This window comes from Chrysemys picta, chromosome 9 (genome assembly GCF_011386835.1).
Source record: "Chrysemys picta bellii isolate R12L10 chromosome 9, ASM1138683v2, whole genome shotgun sequence".
NCBI lineage: Eukaryota > Metazoa > Chordata > Testudines > Emydidae > Chrysemys > Chrysemys picta.
The window spans coordinates 24,645,536-24,669,043 of NC_088799.1; the positions used below are offsets into that span (position 1 = coordinate 24,645,536).

At 40.6% G+C, this 23,508-nt stretch overlaps 1 protein-coding gene across 5 annotated transcripts; it reads left to right on the forward strand.

Annotated features, from left to right (window-relative positions):
- Nucleotides 1-4,831: 4,831 nt before the first annotated feature.
- On the forward strand, nucleotides 4,832-17,672 carry C9H3orf33 (chromosome 9 C3orf33 homolog). 5 transcript variants are annotated; one of them, XM_065557863.1, is made up of 5 exons: nucleotides 4,832-6,460; nucleotides 10,098-10,157; nucleotides 13,529-13,682; nucleotides 15,671-15,831; nucleotides 16,416-17,672. In XM_065557863.1, the coding sequence occupies exons 1-5, from the start codon at nucleotides 6,443-6,445 to the stop codon at nucleotides 16,680-16,682; spliced, it is 660 nt and encodes a 219-aa protein (XP_065413935.1). In that variant the 5' UTR covers nucleotides 4,832-6,442; the 3' UTR covers nucleotides 16,683-17,672. The 5 variants fall into 5 exon arrangements, with proteins under 5 accessions (XP_065413935.1, XP_005287028.1, XP_065413937.1 ...); XM_005286971.5 differs by lacking the exon at nucleotides 4,832-6,460 and adding an exon at nucleotides 8,146-8,465; XM_065557865.1 differs by lacking the exon at nucleotides 4,832-6,460 and adding an exon at nucleotides 8,506-8,793.
- The last annotated feature ends 5,836 nt before the right edge of the window (nucleotides 17,673-23,508 follow it).

Here is a 23,508-nt window from a genome sequence, read left to right on the forward strand (position 1 = left end):
CTGGAGCTATTAATATATTGATTCTAATAAAGGAGATGCTACTTTACATAAATCAGACAGCAAGATCAACAGACTAATTGTGCATAGGCTAGGAAACCTTGTAAAAGCCTTAACCTTAATACCCACAAAGTTTTCAGGGCAGTATTTATCAATGTCAGCATCGAAGAGTGCTAATGGGCGCTGCAACCCTGTATGCCAGGTCACAATGCGACTTGTTCAAATTTGGCCCCCAGATGACTTTCTGTCATGATGGAGGGGTGGCCAACCCGAATTTGAGTGGCTGCAATCCTGTGTGTCAGGTCACAATGTTGCTCACTCATGTCGTCGTAATGCCACTCATTCAAATTTGGCCTGGCCCTCCCTCAGGATTGAGGGGTGGCCAAGCAAAATTTGAGTGAGTGGCACTGTGAATGAGTAAGAAGACTTGCTGCTGGCCCCACCCCTATGTTGAGAACTGCTGTTACACTGCCTATGTAACAGAATGGATCTTATTGCATTAATCCAACCAACTTTTTAGGATTCAATCCTGCAAGGTGCTGAGCACCTTCAACTCCCATTTGAAGACTAGGAGTTGAGGGTTTGCAGCATCTTGCACGAATACTCAGAATCTTGCAGGACCCGTCAATTTTGCACATTATCTAAAGCTATGGCAAAGAGATGCTTTGAAGGCTGTCTGTACATGGTTGGGTGTGTGATATTTTATAATTTATTAAATATTGTTCTGATATAAGTCTCTACCTTGTAATTCTATCATGAAAAATCCAGGTTTAGAGGATTTATATTTTGTGAACTCAGCTTGACTTTTTTTTCCACTACAAGTTAATTGAAATGTTGTAAAATGTTCAAATTTAATACAAATTTCAAAGAACATTTTTTCCAGTGAAAATCCTATAATACATGGTAACTTCTAGTTCATGTTACTAGATCTAAGAGGCTGAAATCCATTGTGTGAAACATTTTAAATTTGAACCTTCTACATAGCATTAAAAGGTTCTTGATACAGGAACATGAACACTTTTTTTATTGTTGCCTTGGTTTATAAGTTTGACTGAACTCTGTACTGTATCTGAAATGTCAGGACCATATTGGTATTGTCTACTGTACTGATTTTTTCTGAAGAAGCCTACAACTGGTAATTTGAGATAAAGAACTGTAAGATATAAAAGTGGACCATTAGTGGGTTATGATTACTTCTGTACTGTTTACACAATTCTTAATGAAAGCTGGTAGAATGTACTGCATAAATGAACCTCTTCAAATTTAGCACTGGGGAGACGCAATTTCAGCAGTTGGCTGATATCCAGGAACTCTGGTTAAGAATGAATTTATTATGAAATTCAGTTACTGTTGAATTATTATTGCGAAAACAATAATATATGTGTATGCTGGAATATTTCAAGAAACATGTTTTTCTATTAAGTGTACTGTCCTGGAGATACATGTTGTTAAATGGGGAGATTTAATAATTCTATGTAGTTTGCTTATGATACAAGAGAAATAAAACACACACTACCATTTTAAATTATTGTTTAAAGTAAATTAAAGTGAATATTAATCTTGTTAAACTGGAACAAAACTACATTGGAACCATAACTAAGATGCCCAGGGACCATTGCAAATGGCTGATTTTATTTAAAGTTACCTCCAAATCAATTTTGCTAAAATGGAAAAACTATTGTTTTAAAAAATATTTTTGTTAAAGGATTTATTATTGTTTGTAATGCTGTAGCTATGTTGGTCCCAGGATATGAGAGAGACAAGGTGGATGAGGTAATATCTTTTCCTGGATCAACTTCTGCTGGTGGAAGGGACGAGCTTTTGAGTGTCAGAGTTCTTCAACCTGAGGAAGAGCTCTGTGAAACTTGAAAGCTTGTCCCTTCCACCAACAGAAGTTGGTCCAGGAAAAGATATTACCTCACCCACCTTGTGTCTCTGAGTTTATGATGTCTGTTCTGGGACTCTTAAAATTTGTTCACAAGACACCAGATGGTTACTTCCTTGCTCATCATTAAAATACGATTTATGGAAACTTTAGACTGGAAGATCTTTGGACTTATTTCAATAATGTGATGCTACAATTTCAATGGGTTTTTTTTAAATTTATTTTGTGGATTTCACTTTGTTTTGCAATGAAAGCATTTCTTGAAATACTTCTTTTTGTTTGTTTGTTTTTCAAATAAAGGATAATTTAAATACATACTTGGTGGTAACTGGTATTGTACACCACTGAATAGTAGAAATTGGTAGTGCAAATGCACTTGTACTACATACAGCAGTTGTTGTGGGGTGTTTCTAAGACCCTATGTTTCCAAATTGGCAGAAAGGATTTTGGCAATCTCTCTGAGCTTCAAATTATTCCTAAAAGAATTTCAGTTCTACTTCCCTTCCCCTAACTTGTGGATGGATGGAGAAAATTAAAGGACTGTTACAATGATGTTAATCAAGATTAACTTTGAAATCAATGAAGTTGCAGTGTTGTAAAAACATTGTGAGAATAACAAAGCCTGAACTTCTGAATGCTCTGTAACATTATGGTGGTTAGATACTGGCTGCTCCCCTATCTGTCTAGTACATACCTATAGTATTAGATTGGTCTTTCCCAGTTGGGGGGTAGATTCTACTCTTTATACTATTACTGTAAACCAGTGGGTCTCAGCCTTTTCAGACTACTGTACCCCTTTCAGGAGTCTGATTTGTCTTGTGTACCCCAAGTTTCATCTCACTTAAAAGCTACTTGCTTATAAAATCAGACATCAAAATTCAAAAATGCCACAGCACGCTATTACTGAAAAATTGCTTACTTTCTCATTTTGTCTATATGAAATTTTATTTTGTACTGACTTCACTAGTGCTCTTATGTAGCCTGTTGTAAAACTAGGCAAATATCTAGATGAGTTGATGTACCCCCTGGAAGACCTCTATGTACCCCCAGTTGAGAACCACTGCTCTAAAACATACTCTTCATAGCTATAGCTTTTAAAGATGACCTGTGATGGAAGAAAGTGGTTTTGTGCCCCTTTTCCTTTTTGTTGCTTTATCCTGTATCCAGGTCTGAGAGGTATTTTTAAAGCTCTTTTTCTCCTGCTCGTTTACCATCGAAATATCAGGAGCATAAATATTTCCTTAGTTTTGTTGGAGTTGTTCTTGGACCAGAGAAGTGGAGTGGGAGTTTTCTGTGCTTAATTGACAAAGGTGGGTGGTGGTAGATGGGTGGGTGGAATCTCTGACAGAGTAATCTTTCAACAGTTTGTCCAGTGTTAGAGTTAAATAACCACTAACAAAAAACAAATAGTTCTAAATATATTATATATCCTATCACGTCTCAGTTCCTTGGTTCCTGAGATATCATAATCCTATTATTTCTCCAGTCCTGCACAGAATCTCCCTGGAAGATGGGATAGACAACATTTGAATTTGTGTGTGTATGGGAACTGGGGGGGAATATTTTGGTCTCCTTTATAGAACCATAGGACTGGAAGGGACCTTGAGAGGTCATCTAGTCCAGTCCCCTGCACTGATGACAGGACTAAGTATTATCTAGACCAGGGGTGGGCAAACTACAGCTTGTGGGCCACATCCGTCCCATGGGACCGTCCTGCACGGTCCCCGAGCTCCTGGCCCAGGAGGCTAGCCCCTGGCCCCTCCCCTACTGTTCCCCCTTGCCTGCAGCCCACTCGCTCCGCCGCTGGCACAATGCTCTGGGTGGCAGGACTATGAGCTCCTGGGGCAGCGCAGCTGCAGAGCCCGGCCTGACCCGGTGCTGTGTGGTGGGAGCGTGGCCCAGCTCCAGGCGGGCGGCGCGGCTATAGCGCCACCAGCCACCCGTGCTCCAGGCAGCGTGGTCAGGGAGCAGGGGGGGTTGGGTAGAGGGCAGGGGAGTTTGGGGTGATAGGGAGTGGGGGTGTGGATGGTAGTTGGATGGGGTTGAATGGGTGCAGGTATTCCAGGGGTGGGCGGTCAGGAAGGAGGGGGGGTTGGATGGGCTGGCGGGGGACAGGGAGAAGGGGTGGTTGAATAGGGCAGGAGTCCTGGGGTGGGCCATCAGGAATGAGAAGAGGGGTTGGATGGGGTGGTGAGGGTCCGGGGGCAGTCAGGGAACAGGGAGTGGGTGTGTGTGGATGAGGCGGGGATCCGGGGGCAGTCAGGGAACAGGGAGTGGGTGTGTGTGGATGAGGCGGGGGTCCGGGGGCAGTCAGGGAACAGGGAGTGGGTGTGTGTGGATGAGGCAGGGGTCCCAGAGGGGCTGTCAGGGAATGGGGGGGTTGAATGGGGTAGGAGTCTCGAGGTGGGGGTGGGGGGAGGGATGACCTCCTCCCCTAACCGACCCTCCATACAATTTACAAAACCCAATGCGGCCCTCAGGCCAAAAAGTTTGCCCGCCCCTGATCTAGACCATTCCTGACAGGTATTTGTCTAACCTGCTCTTAAAAATCTCCAATGATGGAGATTCCATGTTTATATATTGTAAAGATGCCAAAAAAGGACAAAGATGCTATAGATTTCTCTGCAGGTAACTTTAAAAGTAGCTGTTTATACTTTGCAATAGGATGCTGGAGTTTTTCTGTAGCCCAGTATCTCCCACAATTCTGGACATCTGGGCGGCGCCTCTTCATTCTGCTGCTCTGGGAGGTGGATGAAAATTTTCGTACTGTGTGCTCTGGCCACACCCCTTCTGCTTCTGCCCATTGCCAGTTTCTCTGCCTCTGCCGCAGCGGTCATTTGATTGCTCCTGCCTCTGTTTGTTTATTATTTTAATTTTTACCCTGTTTTGGAGCAGTGGCAATCATTTTTTCTTTTTAGCTTCCTTCTCCTTGTCCGTGGGTCCACGTATGTGATTTAACCCACCCTGAGACTTGGCTCCAGCATCTCCCTGCCAGCTCCTCTTACCCTATACAGGCATGACAGAGCAGCCAAAAAAGCACCGGGTTAAATCCAAGCAGTGCTCCATTTGTGAGGCAGCCTTTCCAGGCTTAGCAGATGCTGAGTTTTGGCCTGCACCCACTGAGCTAATCCAACTCTGTAAGGTCCTGAGGCTCTGAATCAGACGAGCATGTGGGGTTCCTCCCACCAAAGCAGACATGTCTCCAGCATGGGGGAAAATGGACCAGGAATCCAGGAGCAAAGCAGGGAGTGGCTCCAAAGATGACGAGGATTCCACTCAGCTGACTTGGGTAACTCCTGGAGAACAAAGAGGGGAGACTTATGGGGGCACAAACACTCACCCATTTGATCTTAAAGGTCCTTAGTGCTCTGGGAAAAGAGGCAAGGCTCATAATCACTCCCTCTTCTTCTCAATTTGACCTGGAGGTCTCTGACAATGCATCCCCACACACCTCCCAGGTGGAATGGGACCCAGCGGGGAAGAATTCAAAGAGCAATCTTTTGAGAAGGCTTTAGGCCCTCAAGAAGGCAAGTCCCAGAAAACCTCACCAAAGCTGCAGCAGAGCTACTACACTCCCAAAGTGTACAAAAAGATCTAAGAAATTTTAAAAAGGAGGCGAGGAGAAACCAGATATCCAGGAGGTAGGAGTCCTCTGACTTTTCCTTCTCCCTCCTCTGCTGATGAATGTGAGCTGCTGGACTCTGAATCTGAACTGGACCAGGAAGATATACAGCAGGGATTTTTTTTTTCTCCCTGAGAAGTTTGAGATAATGTCTCTATGATTCAAATTCAATAACACCCATGGGCTCCTGAGAGGTAAGCCTCAGAGTAAATTTCTCCCCACAAAATCCTCCCTTGAGGCTGCAATACTTTCCACTCCTCCTTTTGAGGAAGTGATCAGGGACAAATGGAACAAGCCTGAAAAGACAAGCACATTAACAAGAGCAATGTCAGGCTCTATAAAAGTCAGCTATCCAAGGTTGATGCTTTAATAGTGTTTCTAGCAAGGAGGGATGTGTCCTTGGAAGGGGTGTTCTACCCTAAGGACCCTATGGATAGAAAGGCGGAGGTCGCTCTCAAAAAAAGACTTTGAGGCTTCCTCAGCTACCTTCAGGGTGTCCCTAGCAGCAAGGGCATCTCTCCCCTAGCTGGAAGATTTCAGAGCCCTAAAGAGCAGAGATCATCCACACTTGAGTTGCATTTTAAAGAGAGTCTCCCTAACAACTGCCTCAATGGATTCAATGAGGCTTTCACTGTGAACTATAGCACCACCTGTGGCTCCAACAGAATTCCTGTCATGATGTTTCCTGATCTCTGACAGCTTCTAAAGACAATCAAACTTGATCAATTATAGGGGCAGGACAGAAAACTTTTAACTATTATTTTCTATTTCCTTTTCTTATGACATACTAGTTTCCTGGTCCTTCCTTCAACCTATACTGCCTTGAACTGTCACCTTCCTTAATGGTGAACTCTCCAGTTAACTATGCCATGGCTACCCCTTGTGTGGACTCATTTACTACTTCTTGACTGAAAGGACAGCTGTAATATGAAATTGCAATGATAAAGGAAGAGAAGGTAAGACAGAAAACAGGGAATTCTCACCATTTTTAAGAGAATGAAGTCTCAGTTTAAAAAAAAACATTTTCAAATGTTTCAATCTGATTTTCAAAAAGTTGATGGAGACTCTTAGGAATTTCTCCTAGTGTGTGTCTGCCTGTCTAATTGAATTTTAAAGTCCTTTCCTTCCATTGTGATATAACAGCTACTAAAACTAGTACACGTAATGTATATGTGAATTTCTTAGAAGTTTATAGTCTTAAGCTGTGTTTCTCATGCAGACTGCATCGAAGGTTTGTGGAATGATCTATACGTATCTGTTTGTTCATTAATTAGGCTTGGTCTACACTACAGAATTAGATTGACATAAGGTAGCTTATGTCAAGAGGCATAGGGCTTATGTCGGTGTAGTTGGGGCTACGCAGTAGTTCCTTCCATCAGCTGTTGGCTGTCTTGTCAATGTCACAGCTCCAGCCATCTTCCCCCTCAGCTCCTGTTTGGGAGCAGGGAGGCGAGAAGCCCCTGGCAGTTCCCTTGCTTCTGGCAGGGAGTGCTGGGGGGCAGCTGGACTCCCAGCGGGGAGCTGTGTGAAACTGAGAATCCTGACTTAGCCCGCCACACTGCCCCTCTTCAGTTGGTGGAAGTGTTCCTGGTGAGGAAGCACACCACCAACAGATGGAGGGTAGTGTGGACATCAGCCACTGCAGTAATTACTATGGTCGCTGTAGATTGTAGTGTAGACATTATCTTGTATTTTGCATGTAAAAGACCATCCCATGCAAAAACAAACTATATAATGAAAATAGAATAAAAAACACATAAGGCATGGGCCCTATGATTCCTGCTCATATGTAATCCAAACAAAGTAAATATAGGCTACATCACAAGATTCAGCACTTAACTGGGAGAACTGCAGTTAGTACAAGTGTAATTCAAAAGTCCAGGTGCTGTTAATTCCCAAACTTAGGTTGTAATAATACTTTATCATGCTGTATTGCCTTCAGAAGGCTATCAGAATAGTCCAGCTTCTAAAATGGATCCTGCTCATAGTCCCATTAAGTCCATGGCAAATGGTCTATTAATTTACATGAAACTAAGGAAGTACGTCCTGAATACATATCACACCATTCCCATGTCTAGGCTGAGTGTTAATAGCATGCTTTACTGCACTGAGGTAGCATAGCATTACGTTGCAAAGTGAAGAGCTGAAATCTTATGTATATAAATTAATATCTGCAAAGTTCTTGGATGATGTAAGGCTAAATTCTGCCCTGCTGTAAATCCCTTGAAATGAACAGAGCTGTACCTACCGAAACCAGGTCTGAATTTACTCAACAGAGCATATGCAGGTATTACTGAAATGAATTAGGTAACCACTGTAATTCTTGCCACTCCAGGGCTATCCACCTGTGGCTCCCTTGGGGTTGCATGAACATGCAGCGGAGTGTTAGTCATCTTGTCCCCATTGTGTGGGGGGGGGATGGGGACTGGTTTTCTGGCGGGCAGAACCTTCAACTCCTCTAAGCCTCCGTTGGAGTTGTGGGTGGTTTGTGACCCAGGGCTTTGTCCAGGTGGCAGCCTGAGTATTATTACTGTAGCGCGTAGCTGCTCCAGGCCAGGGGCAAGTCCCCATAGTGCAGTTAGGCACTGTACAATCACCGAAAAAAGAAGGGCTCTAGGGCCCCAGTCCCTTTGCAGCCATGGTGTGGGAGCTGTTTCATAGGCGACATGCTCTTGCGAGGCAGACACAGGCGGGCAGTGCCCCTCCCCTGCTGCCCGGCCCCTGGCATCTCAGCCCCTGGGGAGGAACCATTGAGGGGGAAGGTCAGGTGCTCGTTGCCTGCGTAGCCGTGCGCTACCAGGCGGCTCCAGCAGGTGGCGCTGCGGGCAGGGCGAGCTGAGCAGCGTGACAGGCCGCGGCCCGGGAAGCCGGGGCCGGGCCATGGCTGAGCCGCAGGGAGAGCCCGCGAAGTACCTCGCGCGCATCTCCGAGTGGGCGGACTCCCACCTCACCCTCATCCGGGTACACTTCGGGGAGGGCGCGTGCGGGGCAGGCTGGGTACAGCAGGGGGCCGGGGATCTCATGTGGAAGGGCCATGGCAGGGGGGCTCCCTCAGAGCCCGCTCTGCCCCGCCGTTCCCGGCATCACCCGCCCTGGCGGCCCTACGCAGCCCCGGGAGCTCAGAACTGCGGCCGGCAGGAGGCCGCTTGCAGGGCCGCGCTGATAGCGCGGGGGGCGTGTGGGAGGCGGAACACGTTACACGTCCCGTCCTGGGGAGGGAGGAGCGATGGCGGCGCCCTCCCTGCCACGCACCGCCCTGGCCTGATTAGCTCCCTCTGCCTTGCGGCTGGTAACTGGCCTGGGCGCACCGAGCCCGCTCCCGCCCCGCTCTGTTCGGGGGTAGAGGGCGCGCGGGGTAGTTAGCGGTGGCGGGCCCAGGCCGCGACAATTGAGGTGTCCACTGCTGAAATGGTTGGGACCCAGTTGGCTTGGAGCTTGACAGGCTATGCAAAGCCCACCCGTTCCCGTGACAACAGTCAGGCGCTGCACCATTGCTCAAGCAAAAACAGGGAGTCCTTGTGGCACCTTAGAGATGAACAAAGATATTTGGGCATAAGCTTTCGTGGGCTAGAACCCACTTCATCAGGTGCATGGAGTGGAAAATACAGTAGCTGGTATTTTTCATAGTACATGAAAAGATGGGAGTGGATGGGTCATTACAAAACCTAATTTCCCCCTACTGTTACTCACACCTTTTTGTCAACTGTTTGAAATGGGCCACCCTCATTACCACTACAGAAGTGATTTTTCCTCCCTTGGTATTCTACTGTTAATGGAATTGTCTTGTTAGACTGACCCCCCCACTTGGTAAGGTAACTCCCATCTTTTCATGTATGACGTGTATATATACCTGCTACTGTATTTTCCACTCCATGCATCTGAGGAAGTGGTTTCTAGCCCATGAAAGCTTATGCCCAAATAAATTTGTTAGTCTCTAAGGCGCCACAAGGGCGCCTCGTTGTTTTTGCTGATACAGACTAACACGGCTGCCACTCTGAAATATTGCTCAAGAGTCATCCCTCTTTTTTCCTCTGCTGTCTCCTTTGGCTTTGAATCAATTCACTGGTCATCAGAAGATTATCTGATGACAAATAATCTAGGGATGTAAAATGTTAACTGGTAAGCATTAGTCCAACTGGTTAACCATAACAGTTAACTCCTGGCCCCAGTCGTGCCGGATTGACCCCAGCTGCTTAATCGGTTAACCATTTAAACAAAATATTTTGTTTGAATGTTTAACTTTTTAATTGGTATTTACATCCCTTAAATAAAGCAAGATTAAAATAGAGCTAAGGAAAATAAACTGCAACATAATAGGCAACCCTGCGGGGAAGGTATTGGGCCGTTCTTGAGCAATCCTTTCTAAAACTATTGAGACTTTAACAACGTTTTAATAGTAATACACAACATCTGGAATTGTGAGCATTTCTAGCTTCACTGAAATACAAAACAGAAAACTTGCCCAAGATCCCCCAGTGAGTCAATTCATATTAGAACTTCTTGATTGCCTGTTACCTCTTTGGTTTTATCTTATTTTTTCTTTAATGTTTTTAATCAGATGAAAAATTAAGGATTTAAATCTGTTTTTTGCAGAACATTAGCACTGGAATGGCAATAGCTGGAGTCATTTTATTTGCAAAGAGTATTAAATTGGTAAGTTGTGAATAATTTGTTAATGAGCAGTCTTTATACCCATTTGTCACTTTTAGCTGAAGTTGTATGAGGTCAGATTGTGTCACTGTTCCACCTTCTTTGTGTCACTCTGGCATAACAAAGCAGGGAGACAGCTAGGGTAACCGATCAGTTGGGTGGTGTTGCCTTGGCATAAGAGAATCTAGGTGATACAGGGCTAGCATGTAGAGGAGGGGCCATGGTGTGGCCAAAGTGCTCCTGAACTCTATTGATCCTTGAGAGAAGCTCCTTTACAGTCATTGCAGCTGGAGCAATTCAAATCTCCTTGAAAGTATTCTCAGTTGATTCTCAGAACTGGATCAGCAGCTCGGGCGTCAGTGCGCCACAAATGTTGCCAACAGCCATCTTTGTGGGCTCCACAGGCAATCTGTTCTGGGCAGAGAAGAGCTACTCCCTAATAACTTGCACAGTATGTTTATATTGTTCTTATTTCAAGTGTTTCTATAAATGACAGTTTGTGAAAACATTGCATTAGGGTTTGAGAGCAACTGAAAAATAATCCCTATTTTTAATGATCTTTTATTCATATTTGAAAAGGAATCTTGAGGTGGCTGGTTTGGTGGATTGGAAGATTACAGGCAGTCTGTAAATTCTCTCTTCCACTGGTTTAATATTGCTACGAGTGTACTGAGGTTTTAGAAGTGGTTCACAATCAAACTGTGCAATCTCTAATTGACAGAAGAGTAACTTTAAGCTTTCACATGTATTTTATTGTACTTCATCTTCAAAAAATCTTTAATTAGACATAGCAATAATAAACTGTGGTTTTGGCAACATAATTACACACACACCTCCTGACTGTTCTTTACTTTCAAACTTTACTTCCAAGGCCAAAAATCGTGTCAGCTTTGACTTCAGACTCCCTCTGACCTCATATGTCTCCCTTGTCTATAAACCTTTTTCACCACTTCCAGAATATTGCTAGAATTCCTCCTTACTTTGACTCAGTCTGCTGAATTTCTTATTCATGCTGTGATCACATTCTGCCTTGATTGTTTCATTTCTCTCTTTTGCATTTTCTAAATCTTTATTTTCTAAACATTTGATGATTCAAATGTTGTGCTCAGGCAACTTTTCCCCTGGAGACTGGACTATGTCATCCCTGTCATCTTCATTCACATCCTGTTTCTCTCCTGTTCCATTTTGCCCTCGTTTTTTGTTTTTTTGTTTTAATTTCCATAGACTTGCTCCTTTTAGTTCCCGTGTCTTTCTACTATATCTTCCTATAGTCTTCTAGATAGATGCCTACTCATCTGTCTGTCCTTTCTACTCTTCCAGTCTTGGGACCTTTTTCACTTTACTAGTGTATGTATTCCAGTTGAGTCAACAGAAGTACTCATGTGACTTGAACACTGATATTTGTTATCTCTGTTCCTTTCCCATAACTCTTCATAGCAGGCAGTTACTCTCTACATGTTGTTCTACTTCCTGAGCTGTGATATCCTTCCTTCTCTTTATACTCATCCTAAAATCTTCCCTCACTCTTATGACTGACACACCGGGCCAGCTCCTGGCATTCATAAGACTGCTTTGCACCACATTGGCAATATAAAGCAGATCTTAACATTGTTCTGTCTGGCAGTTAGCTGGTGTAGAGGTGGCATAGTCAGTTGAATTCCACTCTTTCCTTATGATTCCGAGAACCGTTTTCTTACGGTTTGCAATGTCTGTGGTGCTTGAACAGCTCACAAGAGCACTTTTTAATTCCAAAAGGCAATTGGGGATGAGAAGAGGGAAATCCCTTATCAATATACAACTAAAATCTCTTATTTCATATATTTCTCATGTTAGAAAAAATAATTATTCAGTTGTTTTATGCAGGGACTGAAATTATAGTGCTTCACAAAGCAAATTTTACCTCATACTTTGGAGTCTGAATATGCCTAATGTTCTTTGAGTTCTTGTTTGGTTATTAGTGGAGCAGTATTCCTAAGTGATCTTTACATGTCCTAGATATCAATAAGATTTTATATGTAATGCTGTTAATGTGAAGCAGTACTGAATAGTATATACTGCAAGCATTGCTTTTTTTCTTGAACCTGGGTGTTTGCATATGATGGTATTTTAAAAAAAATTCAAGTCTTTGTAAATACACTTAAATGGCTGTTGGACCTTGGAATGCAAATTAGATTTGACTCTGAGCCACTTCTCAACCTCATTTTATTTTATTTATTTACAAAACCTTCAAACTCTCTGCCTGCAAGGTCCCATGTTTCTCAACTCCTAGTTAAGGGACCTTGCAGACAACAGAGTGAAGGTTTAGTAAATAGAATAAAAATGGGACAATGAGATGTTCAGTTGGCTTTTTTAGAGCCTGATGTGCCATTCAGTGAGAGCAGCATCAATCACTTAATAACTATATGAATAGATTAATCTGAATATATCCTGCATATGATCTTAAACAATAGGGGCTTTAAAATTAAACATTAATAGTAAAGTTTCTTCATTATGTGTCAGCCCTCACACCAAATCAGAGAAGTGGGCTGTAGTCCACGAAAGCTTATGCTCTAATAAATTTGTTAGTCTCTAAGGTGCCACAAGTCCTCCTGTTCTTCTTTTTACCAAATCTCTAGTTTATGCTCCAATTATATCCCACTTTGGTTACTGCAATATCCTCCCCTCTTGCCTCCCAAACACACACATTGTCCTCCTTCAATCCATACAAAATGCTGTTGCTAAACTCATTGCCCATCAGATTGATCATGTAACCTCCCCTTTTTGAATCTCGCAATTGATTTTCCATCTCATGTCAAATCAATTTTAAACTTCTGTCTCTGTGTTCAAAGCTCTACATAATTCTGCCCCTCCTCACATATACTGCCTTGTCAAGCCTCTCCTGCCACCCATGTTTCTAAAATTGTCCACCCTTTGTGAGAATCTGACAAAATCACTTATGTGCTGCCTTCCTTGCACCCCTGCCCCATGCATGGGATAACCTCTCTGAGCTCATCTGCAAGACTCCTACCCTTGTTGATTTTTAAGCTTCTCTTAAAGACACACTTCTTCCATTCTGCATATAGTGAATCAGATTGACTTGTGTATAAATTGTATATAAAATGGGTATTGTTATTGCCTTTCCCCTGACTTCTGTCTACTTGTCTGTCCTTGATTGTGAGCTCCTTGGAGCGGGGACCATTCTTTTTAATTTTGTGGAAAACGTCTAGCAATAGCTACAACAAATTAATAATAATAAAGTTCATTAGTATAATGTATTGGAGTTTGTAATTTGCAAGATTCATCTTGACAAAATCTTGGTTCAGTGTGATTGCATTTTTTCAAATAATGTGTAACGGCTGTTTTTATTTTTCTTACTCTTCCTCCTGTATCAACAGACAACAAAATTTACGAGTGCTTTGGATATACCAGTAGAATTTATAGAAAAGAATGTGAAACTACGAGGAAGGTTATGTCACATAACTGAGAAAGGACTAGAAGTTGAACATGTTCCCATTAGCCTTCCTTTCCTGTCATCATTACAGAGAAAATGTAAGTAAAAATGCAGGAAGAATGAGACTAATAATGACAAAATTAAATGTCCTCCAGTTGATACAGTCGATGTCCACTAAACAAGCAAAAATCTGCAACATCTGAATTGTTCCTTTAAAAACTTTTTTAGTGAATTTAGTGCCCTTAGAAAGCAGCTGGAGAGACAGCCATAGAAAATGAAGTTCTGTCCACACACAGAACAGTTACTGTATAAGCAGTGGTAGAGGAAGGGGTGGGAGTGAGGAGGGCCTGAGTTCTAATTCTGGCTCTGGCACTGACTGTGTGTGTGGCTGAGGCCATGTGATTTCACCTCTGCTGAAGTTTCCCCACCAGTAAAATGAGGTAATATTTATCCACATACTTTAAAAGTGCATTGTAAGGATTTATTAATACAGTGATTTGAATATGCATCGGTCTAGACATCTTATGTATTCATGTGGTTGCTGTTACCATAGTATCTGAGTGCCTCACAATCTTTAATGTATTTATCTTCACAACACACCCGTGAGGCAGAGAATTATAGTTTTCCCACTTGATGGCTGGGGAACTGAGGCATGAGAGACTGAGGCCTTGTCAACATTAGAATCTTTTGTAGGCATAATAACGTTTAAGGGTGTGATTTTTTTAGGACACTTTTATACTGACAAATCCCCGTTTAGGTTCAGTTATATCGGTAAAAAAGTGCTTTTGCCAGTATAATTTATTTTGTTCAGGGAACTAGTATAAGCTATACTGGCAAAAGCACTCTATTACCAGTATAAGTTGCACCTACAGCTGTAGTAGGAGGGTTTGCCAGTATAACTGATCAGTAGGATTTGATACAGAAATTCATTGGGATTTGAGCACCTAAGTCCCATAGATTCCCTAAAATATCCTAGCTAGTACAGATAATGAGAACATCCAAAATTTCATTAGATAGAATTAAAAAAAAATTGGAAGGGCTATAAAAACTCATGCTTCAAGACACAAGCCTATTTTTAACTGAAGGGGCATAGAAGAAACTTCCATATGGGGAGGCTGTTCTGTAATTGTCCATGTCAGGGTTTCTTGCACCTTCCAGAAGTAGATGCTAGCAGCTGCCATTGAAGACAGGACACTAATCTAGATGGACCATTGGTCTGACCCAGTTAGGCAGTTCGTATATTCATAACATCATTGATTTCTGTGAGGTTGTATAACTCCATTGGATCATAGTTGAGTGTGTTTTTACTACAAATACTGTCAGAAAATGTTAATATTTTTTTTAAAAGTCTTTCATACATAGGGAAGATATTTATTCAAAAATGAGCAAACCAGAATATCAAGTGGGCATACTAAACTTTTGATGATACATCTTCCCTTTGGAAGCTGGGCAATTATTTTTACATGTAGTTTAAATTGAATTATCTTTGTTGAATAAATCATGCTGTAACCAAATGTGTCATTGGCTTTAAAGACACTGTAAGAGGTCTGGATTTTAGTCTTCTGAGTACATTATTGATAGGTTAAATGTCAACAAAATAAATACTTGGGCTTGATTTTAATTGCACACAAGTTTCACACTGTTGTAATTCAATGTACTTTAATGGAGTTACTCCTGACTTATACTGGGGAGAAAGAAAAATCAGGCTTTTTTAAGCAGTGTGATTCTCTAAGAATAAAAATCTGACATTAAGCATTACAGTCTGATGTCTTGGAATCTCTTTTCTTAATGTGTACATAAATTTTCTAGGAAAATATTTTCTGACCGTTTTTAGGTTTTCAGAGTCCTGTAGGTCAAAACCACATTATTCTGAAACAGGAGATAAATGTCATGTCTGAACACATGAGACCAGATCCTCTGCTGTTGTAAATCATTGTTGTTCCAGTGAGTTAAATAAATACTCCATGTAAGTCAGTGGAGCTATACTTTTTTGCAGACACTGAGGATCTGGTCCATTGTGTGGAATTGGATCTTTTTTGATCATATAGAGTAAGAAAAACGTTTTTTATATATGTAATATATTCAGGGCAATCAAATGGTGTTTTGCTGGTCAGACTTGCTGGAGTGGAGCTGACACCGAATGCTGTGGTCTGGTTACAGGAAGAGTTAAAACCTGCAGAAATGATGTGGTTCCAGCTTCTTGGAAGGGAGGATTTGGTGCTTGATTGCCTCATTTTAGTAAATAAGGTAAACACAGTAACAAGAAGGACTGACAGTTCTTTAACTTTTATTTATATCCTAAGATTTGCAGTGATTATTGCTATTACTTGCTTAATATGTAAGATATAATGGTATTATATTAAATTAAACATTTATGTAGACATTTTATATATGCAAATTGGAGATAAAATAAATATTTATTTTTGCAAACCCATTTAAAATATTAGTGTAGCTTTTGAGTGGCTAGTTAGCAATTCTCTACACAGTCATGGTTTGTGGCATCTAAAAATACAGTGCAAGCTAGCTCTGTAGTCAAGTGCTCTACAATGTCAGGAATTTTGATTGATCAAGTGTCTGGTGTATTAAATGTTGCTCCACAGATGCCTGCATATTTCATGTTTAATTAATAGATGTTAAAAGCGAGTTGAATGCTGTACAACTTTTAAGTATTTCTGGAGTTCCCAACACCAAAAGGGTATAGAATTAGCCATAACATTCAGACAATTCATACAACAGATTAATTGAAAATGTACTAATAGTTTTAATATCCTTTGTAAATAGCCAAGCGAATACATAAAGTGAAATGCTGCCTTCATTTTATCTTTTTGTAGGGTAGATTTTTCAGTGTGTGTCTGAATGAAGAGATCTTGAGACAAGGGCTTGGCAAAACAACACGTATTGAAGGACTACATCATGACTCTCCATTATACTGGAAGCTTCACAAAAGACTACTTCAAGCAGAACTAAAAGCTTTGAAGAAAAATAAGGGAATATGGAAAGAAGAAAGTTACTTTGAAAAACTTAGAGATCATATAAGTAATAATAAATTTGTACAGAAGTTAAAACAATTTGCAAACTGGCTACGAATACATATTTAAAAGTGAAACAGGAAGGACTTAGCTGGAAAAATGCTATTTGGACATGGATGAGTGTCTCTTTGGTGTGTGCTTTTTATTAACAATGAGCTTATGAAGGAAAGCCTAAGCCTTGATTTTTGAGGCTTCTGCCTCAAGGAAAAATATAGAAAATAGTCCTAGTAATGTCATTTAAAGAGATGTTTAAATATATTATAATTCTTGTATAAGAATAAACTTCAGCATGATGATGCCTGCTAAAGTGTGTTAAGGCTAACATTATTCAAATATAGGAGCCAAAAGGTATGCTTCTAAATCCTTAATTTAGGCTCCTAAATAAGTGGTCAGATTTTCAAGAGTGCTGAACACCCAGATGACCCCATTTACATCAGTGGAAATTATTGAAAATCCTATTTTTGAAGATCTGAACTATTCATGTACAGTGTGACACTTTACTTACATTGCAGTGGAATATAATACAATATGCAGGAGGATTGCATGAAAACGGAATATTAATTATTAGATATCACCTAAAGAAAATAACTTTCCAATACTTCTGCTTTCTTGGACCTTTGTTGTACATAAGTGTTTTTGTTTGAGTCCGATATAAGGGAACACATATGTACTATGTTTACTATTTGTGTGTTTTAAAAGTTTAATATGTTGAATAGCTAGTTCTACTATGTAATTAATAGAAAAGATGACTTGACACAGCTGATCTTAAAAAGAAGAGGGTATAGAAGTTCCTAACCACAAGAATTTAAATTTAGAAACACAGTAGGTGAGCATAAGTTAGTACATCAATAAACTACTTATTTGGTTGTAGTATAAATACATTCGTTTATACATTTGTAAAGAATTGCAGAATTTAAAGATTATAATCTGGTGGAAGTGACCTTTTGAATATTCATCGTTTGTTTCTATATCTAGGTTAAATCAAGTGAATTATACATGTTTTGTAGTCAAGAGCACTAAACTCTGTGCAACCTTAAAAATTAAACATGGCACATTAAATTTCTTATTCTCCTCTGTTCTTATACTTAGCTGCAATTTTTTAAAACTGAGGACACTTATACTTTTGAAGGATGAAATAGCCAAAAAACCTATTATGAGAGCAGTATACTTGTGTGTGTGTTGAACTTTTATGATCTTGATAATAACAGTTTGCCACCAGAATAGATCTGACATTCTGTCTTTATGGAAAGGTGTATTCCTTTTAAGAGTAGGGCAGGCTGATAACCCTTTCTAGGATATAGAATAATTAGGGCTGTTGAGCGATTAAAAAAATGAATCATGCGTCCATGCTGATGACGGGTTCTGTTCAATAACAATCCAAAGCAGTAGAGACCGACGCATGCTCATTTTCATTATCTGAGTCAGATGCCACCAGCAGAAGGTGATTTGGGTTCTGTCTAAATGACCAGCATTGTTACAAATGGCTACTTTTATTTGTGTTTAATTATATATCTTATAAAGAATAACATAGCCCTGATGGCACATAAGGCTGTATTTCCATTCAGGAGTTCTGCTGATAAGAGACCACAAAAGCAAACTCCTATATTTGTTTATGTTTATGATTTTTTTTTATTGTCATTCAGGACTGATCTATAGAAAGGCTCCATTCAGAAAAAAATAGCTATGGTGTTCCGGACTGTGCAAATCTTGAAAGGGTGCAGATCTTGTCTCTGTAGGAGGCCTGTCTATTCAGAAGCTGCTAATAGAGTAGAAACAAACAGCTCTGCAGCAGCCAGTGGTGGAGCTGACTGGGAGGTAGGAAAAAACTATTTTCCTTGTGTGCCCATTAATGTCCTATTCTATCTATACTGAGCATCTTCCAGTTCCTCCCTGCTGCCTTAGCAGCACTGCACATGATGAGCATTTCCAGCTTTAGGTTGCAGTACCTGCATGATCAGGGATGGGGGAAAAGACAGATGAAACTACATGGCCCGGGCAGCCCAGTCTCTGAAATTCTGTATACATTATAAACAAACCTCTTAATGGGGTGGTGTAAGTGAGAGGCGATGCCTCCAAATGGCCTGTTAAATAAAAATGGTCAGGTTTGCATTTCCCCTTTACTGCTATAGCGGATGTTAAAGACAAATGGTTGTCATAAATAACTCTTCCTGGTGGCCATAGCCAGCTCTCCTAGAAGTTTGTCAGCAAATTTTGGGTCATGGCCTTTTTAAAATCCTTCCTTTTGGACTAATAATAAAGTGTAAGTTGTGGATTGAGTCCTGCTTATGAAGTATAGGGAGGGCTTCACTGAGCATGTATGATTATCTGTGGTCGGAAAATTCATCATTGTGAATGCTATGCTGTTTACTGCGCACACCCAATGTTGAACTCACTGAAGGCAGGAGAGAAAGAAACAACAAGAAAAATTCCACCTACACAAGAGTCCTATGAAAAGAAAGTTGATAAAAACAAAAGTCTTTCTTTCCTTTCCCACACCTGGCTAGCTAGAGATCATGCAGATTCCCTTATGTAAAACTCTCCACACCCACTGTGTAGATCTTTAAATATAAAAGAAAAATTACTATACTGAAAATAGAGTTTTGTTAGATTTCCACTTCCTTCACCATGGGGGTGAAGTCCTGAGCTCTCTGAGCCAGAGGGAAACTTAAAAGGCTTTTGAAAGGTCATAGATATTCTGTATTGGAGGGGTGTCAAATTCATTCTGGAGACAGGACCAAATTCCATTTTAATTATTGTCCCCCGGTGAATGTAAATCAGGCATATATGTCTCCTTCTTTCTTCTCTTTGAATTTCCCACTGTTCAACTACTCTCAAGTCCTCCTTTATGGTAGACTTCATTCCCACCCCCTTCCTCAGACCATCTGCTAGAATGATCAGCAATCAAATAGTTCATGGTGACATTTAAAGTGTCACCACTGGACTTTCGCATTAACGCTCCAGTGAGATTAATGGGATGGCCAGGAGAATCTATAATGGTCAGAGCCATTGCTGAGGATTGAAAACTCCCTTAAATAAATAAATTATATAGATTCTTCGTGAATATATCATGCAGGCCACATAAATATGTTAAGTGGGCCAGGTGAGGCATTTGATCAAATATTCAAAAGGGGTTATAGAAAACAAGTTAATGTTTTGTATTTATTCAGAGAGCTCCGGAAACTTAACTGTTGCATTGTACAGTCTTGAGACAACAGGAGGCAGGGTCTTTCCAGCAAGGGATTGTGATGGTGGAATTCTCTCTCCCATTAAATTCTCCAGGGCTACACTTGATTTATTTGTTTGTTTTTTTTCTTTCCCCTCCCCTTCTGCCTAACTTGGTTCCTGTTCTGGGATTTACTTGGACTTGTTTAACTAGTTGCAAATTATGGGCCATATTATGAGTACTCTTGTGTGAATGTACTGGAGATAAGAGTGCACAGGGAGCCCCTTCACTCCTCTAGCTGCTACATGTATAAGATAGTCATAAGTCAGTATAAAGCACAAGAGAGGAGTGGTACAAGTTTACTGCTAGTGTTAATGGCGGGTAGACACAGAGTGGGTGAATAGCAGAGGTGCTGGAACAATTTTGGGGGTGCTGAAGATGGAAACCATGTATTTGATGTTTGTTATTACTACTTCAAGCCAGGGAGTGTAGCAGCACCCCCACTACTCCTCGTTCCAGCACCACTGATGAATAGTAAGTTTATGTAGGGTGAATAATGTTAGTGAATGAAGGGTGTGTGAAAATAGAATGCGTGAGTGCAGTGTAAGTACAGATGTAAGGAGGTGAAACAGTGAGAGGGTGAACTTACCTCATGTAAAATGATAAGGAACTAAGTGTATTTAATAATGTATTTAATGGATCATATATGTACATATATATCAAAATAGCTAGTAATATTATAAGCAAGTGCATAACCAGTATAACTAATGGGAGGACTAGTTTGTAGGATGGCCTTTGAATAACCTTTTGGGAGGGAATGCAAAACAAAGCCGTTTGGCTAATTAAGATTTGATGTACTATCTATTCTTTTATTCAACTCTTGAATTGTCCTTCATTTTGGGTACAGGACAAGGACTAAGTTAATCGGCGGTCATGATGACCCAGCCAAGTATACTCAGGATAAACAAGGAAAGTCCCCAAAGATCCTGTGAAATATTAAGATTAATAGTTTTTATGGCTAATAAGTAAATAAACATGTTACATAATCTAGTGTTATGTGGAATCTTATATTTGGTCATAGATATTGTTAATCATTATTGTGTAACAGATCAGAGACGAGGGGTGTTGATAGAAAGCAGAGTGTCATCTTGGGCATAAAAGAGTGCACGGAGACATGTCTTTGCCTTTGTTTATGTACAACCTTGTTGTATGTACTCAACCTGACATGCCTTAAATGATCACTGGGATGTGGCTCTCTGTACCTATGCTGAATAAATCTGTTCCTTGGATCTGAACTCTGGACTTAGCAGTGATTGTCAGCTTTGCTAGGTTCGTAAGGCAACCTGTGGGCCTGGTTGGTGTCCTGAAAACATCCTCAAAACAGGTAGCGTAAACGTGAGTTTGAATGAGTGCAGGGGGAGAGAGTGAAAATAAAGAGTGAGATGGAGAAAGGAAGATTCTTGGGGCTTGATTCTGCACTCAATCCAGTTTTACCCTTTTGTTGCACACTGACTTCAGTAGTTATGATTTGCACCAGTGTAATCAAGAGCAGAATTTTGCCCATGGATTAGGATGGAGAGAAAAAGGAAGAGGTTGAGAAGAGAGGGTGAAAGGCAGAGGGCCTGATTCTCCACTGTGAGACCAGTTTTGGGTCTATATAGTTTCAGTGGTGTTAGACCAGAAAACCTGAGAATCAGGTCCAGTGTGTGCAAGTCCACAAGAACAGAGAAATAGAATAAAATAATTAAGAGAGCGAGAGAAAGGAGGGAAAAGACAAAAAGTGGAGACAAAAAATGAAACCGGGATAGAGAAATTATGAAGAGAAAGGGAAAAAAATAGAAATGATACAACTTCATTAAAGTAACAACATTGTAGCTTTTATTTCATTTTCCTAAACTAACCTGCATTTTAGGGACAGTTCCAAAGATTATATTAAGAGATTATTTAAAAAATGCAACTGATATTGTCGTTCACACAGTTTTCCCCTTTTGACTCATAAGGGAGACACTACAGCTTCCTAACCTATGGCACCAACACATCTACAGCAGGCTTAGTTACCAAAATTCCAACAACACAGGTGTAGCTGATCAGGAAGACAATTATAGGCACTGCCTGCTGATGGAGAGAGGAACTCCCAGTGCAGAGGAACCTGCATTTGTTTTCAAACCACATGCCATATTTAACAATAATAATAATATAATAAAAAATAAGAGTTTAGCTGGATTACAGGCTAAAATGAAGATAAAAATGTTACATAATCTAGTGTTATGATAGCGACCCTAGGATATTCTTTGATCAGATAAACGTTAAAAACAGAATAGGAAAAAATAGAGATTCAATAAAGAATGTGGAAGAGTTTCAGCACTTCTGGAAGAAAATCTGTTCTGAGGATGTACAACATAATTAGATAGCAGATTGGATTAAAAATGTGAGAGAGAAAATTAAAACCCACAGAATAGAGGAATACACAGGAATATCAAAGAAAAAAGGAGATAAGATATTGAGAGGAACAAAAAATTGTAAAGCACTTGGATCAGATGAGGTGTATAGATTCTGGCTGAAATACTTAACTCTCCATAACTATTTACTTGAACAACTTAATAAATGTTTGAAGAACAGATGTCCAAGATGGACAGGAAGAACCGTTCTCATACCCCCCCAAAAAAAAAAAAAAAAAAAAAGAAGGCCACAATGATCCTATGAATTTTAGACCAGTCACATGTTTACCTATGATGTGGAAACTGCTAATGGCAATTCTGGCAAAGATGAGATCCAGATCATGCTAGTTCGCAGTGGAATGAGGCACTCCTGAGCAAAAAGTCTGGATAGTAAACACGAAAGGGACAAAAGGATATCCACCTCATGATAAACGGGAAGATCACAGAAGATGCAAAACAAACAAAAATATAAAAATAAAAAAAAATTGAGATTGCTTGGATAGACTAGCAAATAGCATACGATGGTGTCCCTCCCACCTTCCTGGATCAAAATGCTCAGGGTTCATCCAAAGATCATTTCCTTCCTGCAGCAATCTGTGGTTAACTGGAACACTCAACTCTACCTTGAAGGGACTCTTGTTGATGAGGTCCAAATTAAAAGAGGAATATTTCAAGGAGATTCCTTATCACCAATGCTGTTCACAGTAGCGATGTTGCCACTGACATGGATGAGCCGGGAGAGAAATTGTGTTTATCTTATCAGCAAAGAGTAAAAACTAGTTAACCATTTGTTATGTATGGAGGATCTTAAACTATATGAATGGTAACAAAAGGAGATATAAAAATTGATGTGTAGGAAAGTTTGATCAAGATATAAAGCTTGGCTTGGCTAAATAGGTGTCAGCGTGAGTAAAAAGGGGCAAACTGGTACAATCACATGACATACAAGTTAACGAAGATACTATCCAAGATTTCTCTCAGCCTGGCTCCTATAAATACCTTGAATTCAGGAAACTGTTGGAGTTACAACATAAGTCAAAGTAATAGTGAGGAAAGAATATTACAGACAAATAAGAACTACTAAGGACAAAACTCAACCTGAAGAATTCAATCCACCCTATTAATATATGCATGATGCCAGTAGTACGATACACTTGCAGAGCGATCAAGTGGAATTGAGGAAAAGAAAAAACTGACATCCAAACAAGAAAGTTTCTGGTGGTGCATAGAGAAGTGAGTAGCTAGCAAGACGTGAACAGGATGTACATTCAATGATGTGATAGAGGAAAAGGTC

Coding starts and splice junctions, on each gene's coding strand:
- C9H3orf33 (XM_005286971.5), top strand. CDS start 8,385: ATGGCTGAGCCGCAGGGAGAGCCCGCGAAGTACCTCGCGCGCATCTCC. Junction 8,466..10,097: donor CCCACCTCACCCTCATCCGG/GTACACTTCGGG, acceptor TGTTTTTTGCAG/AACATTAGCACTGGAATGGC. Junction 15,832..16,415: donor GCCTCATTTTAGTAAATAAG/GTAAACACAGTA, acceptor ATCTTTTTGTAG/GGTAGATTTTTCAGTGTGTG.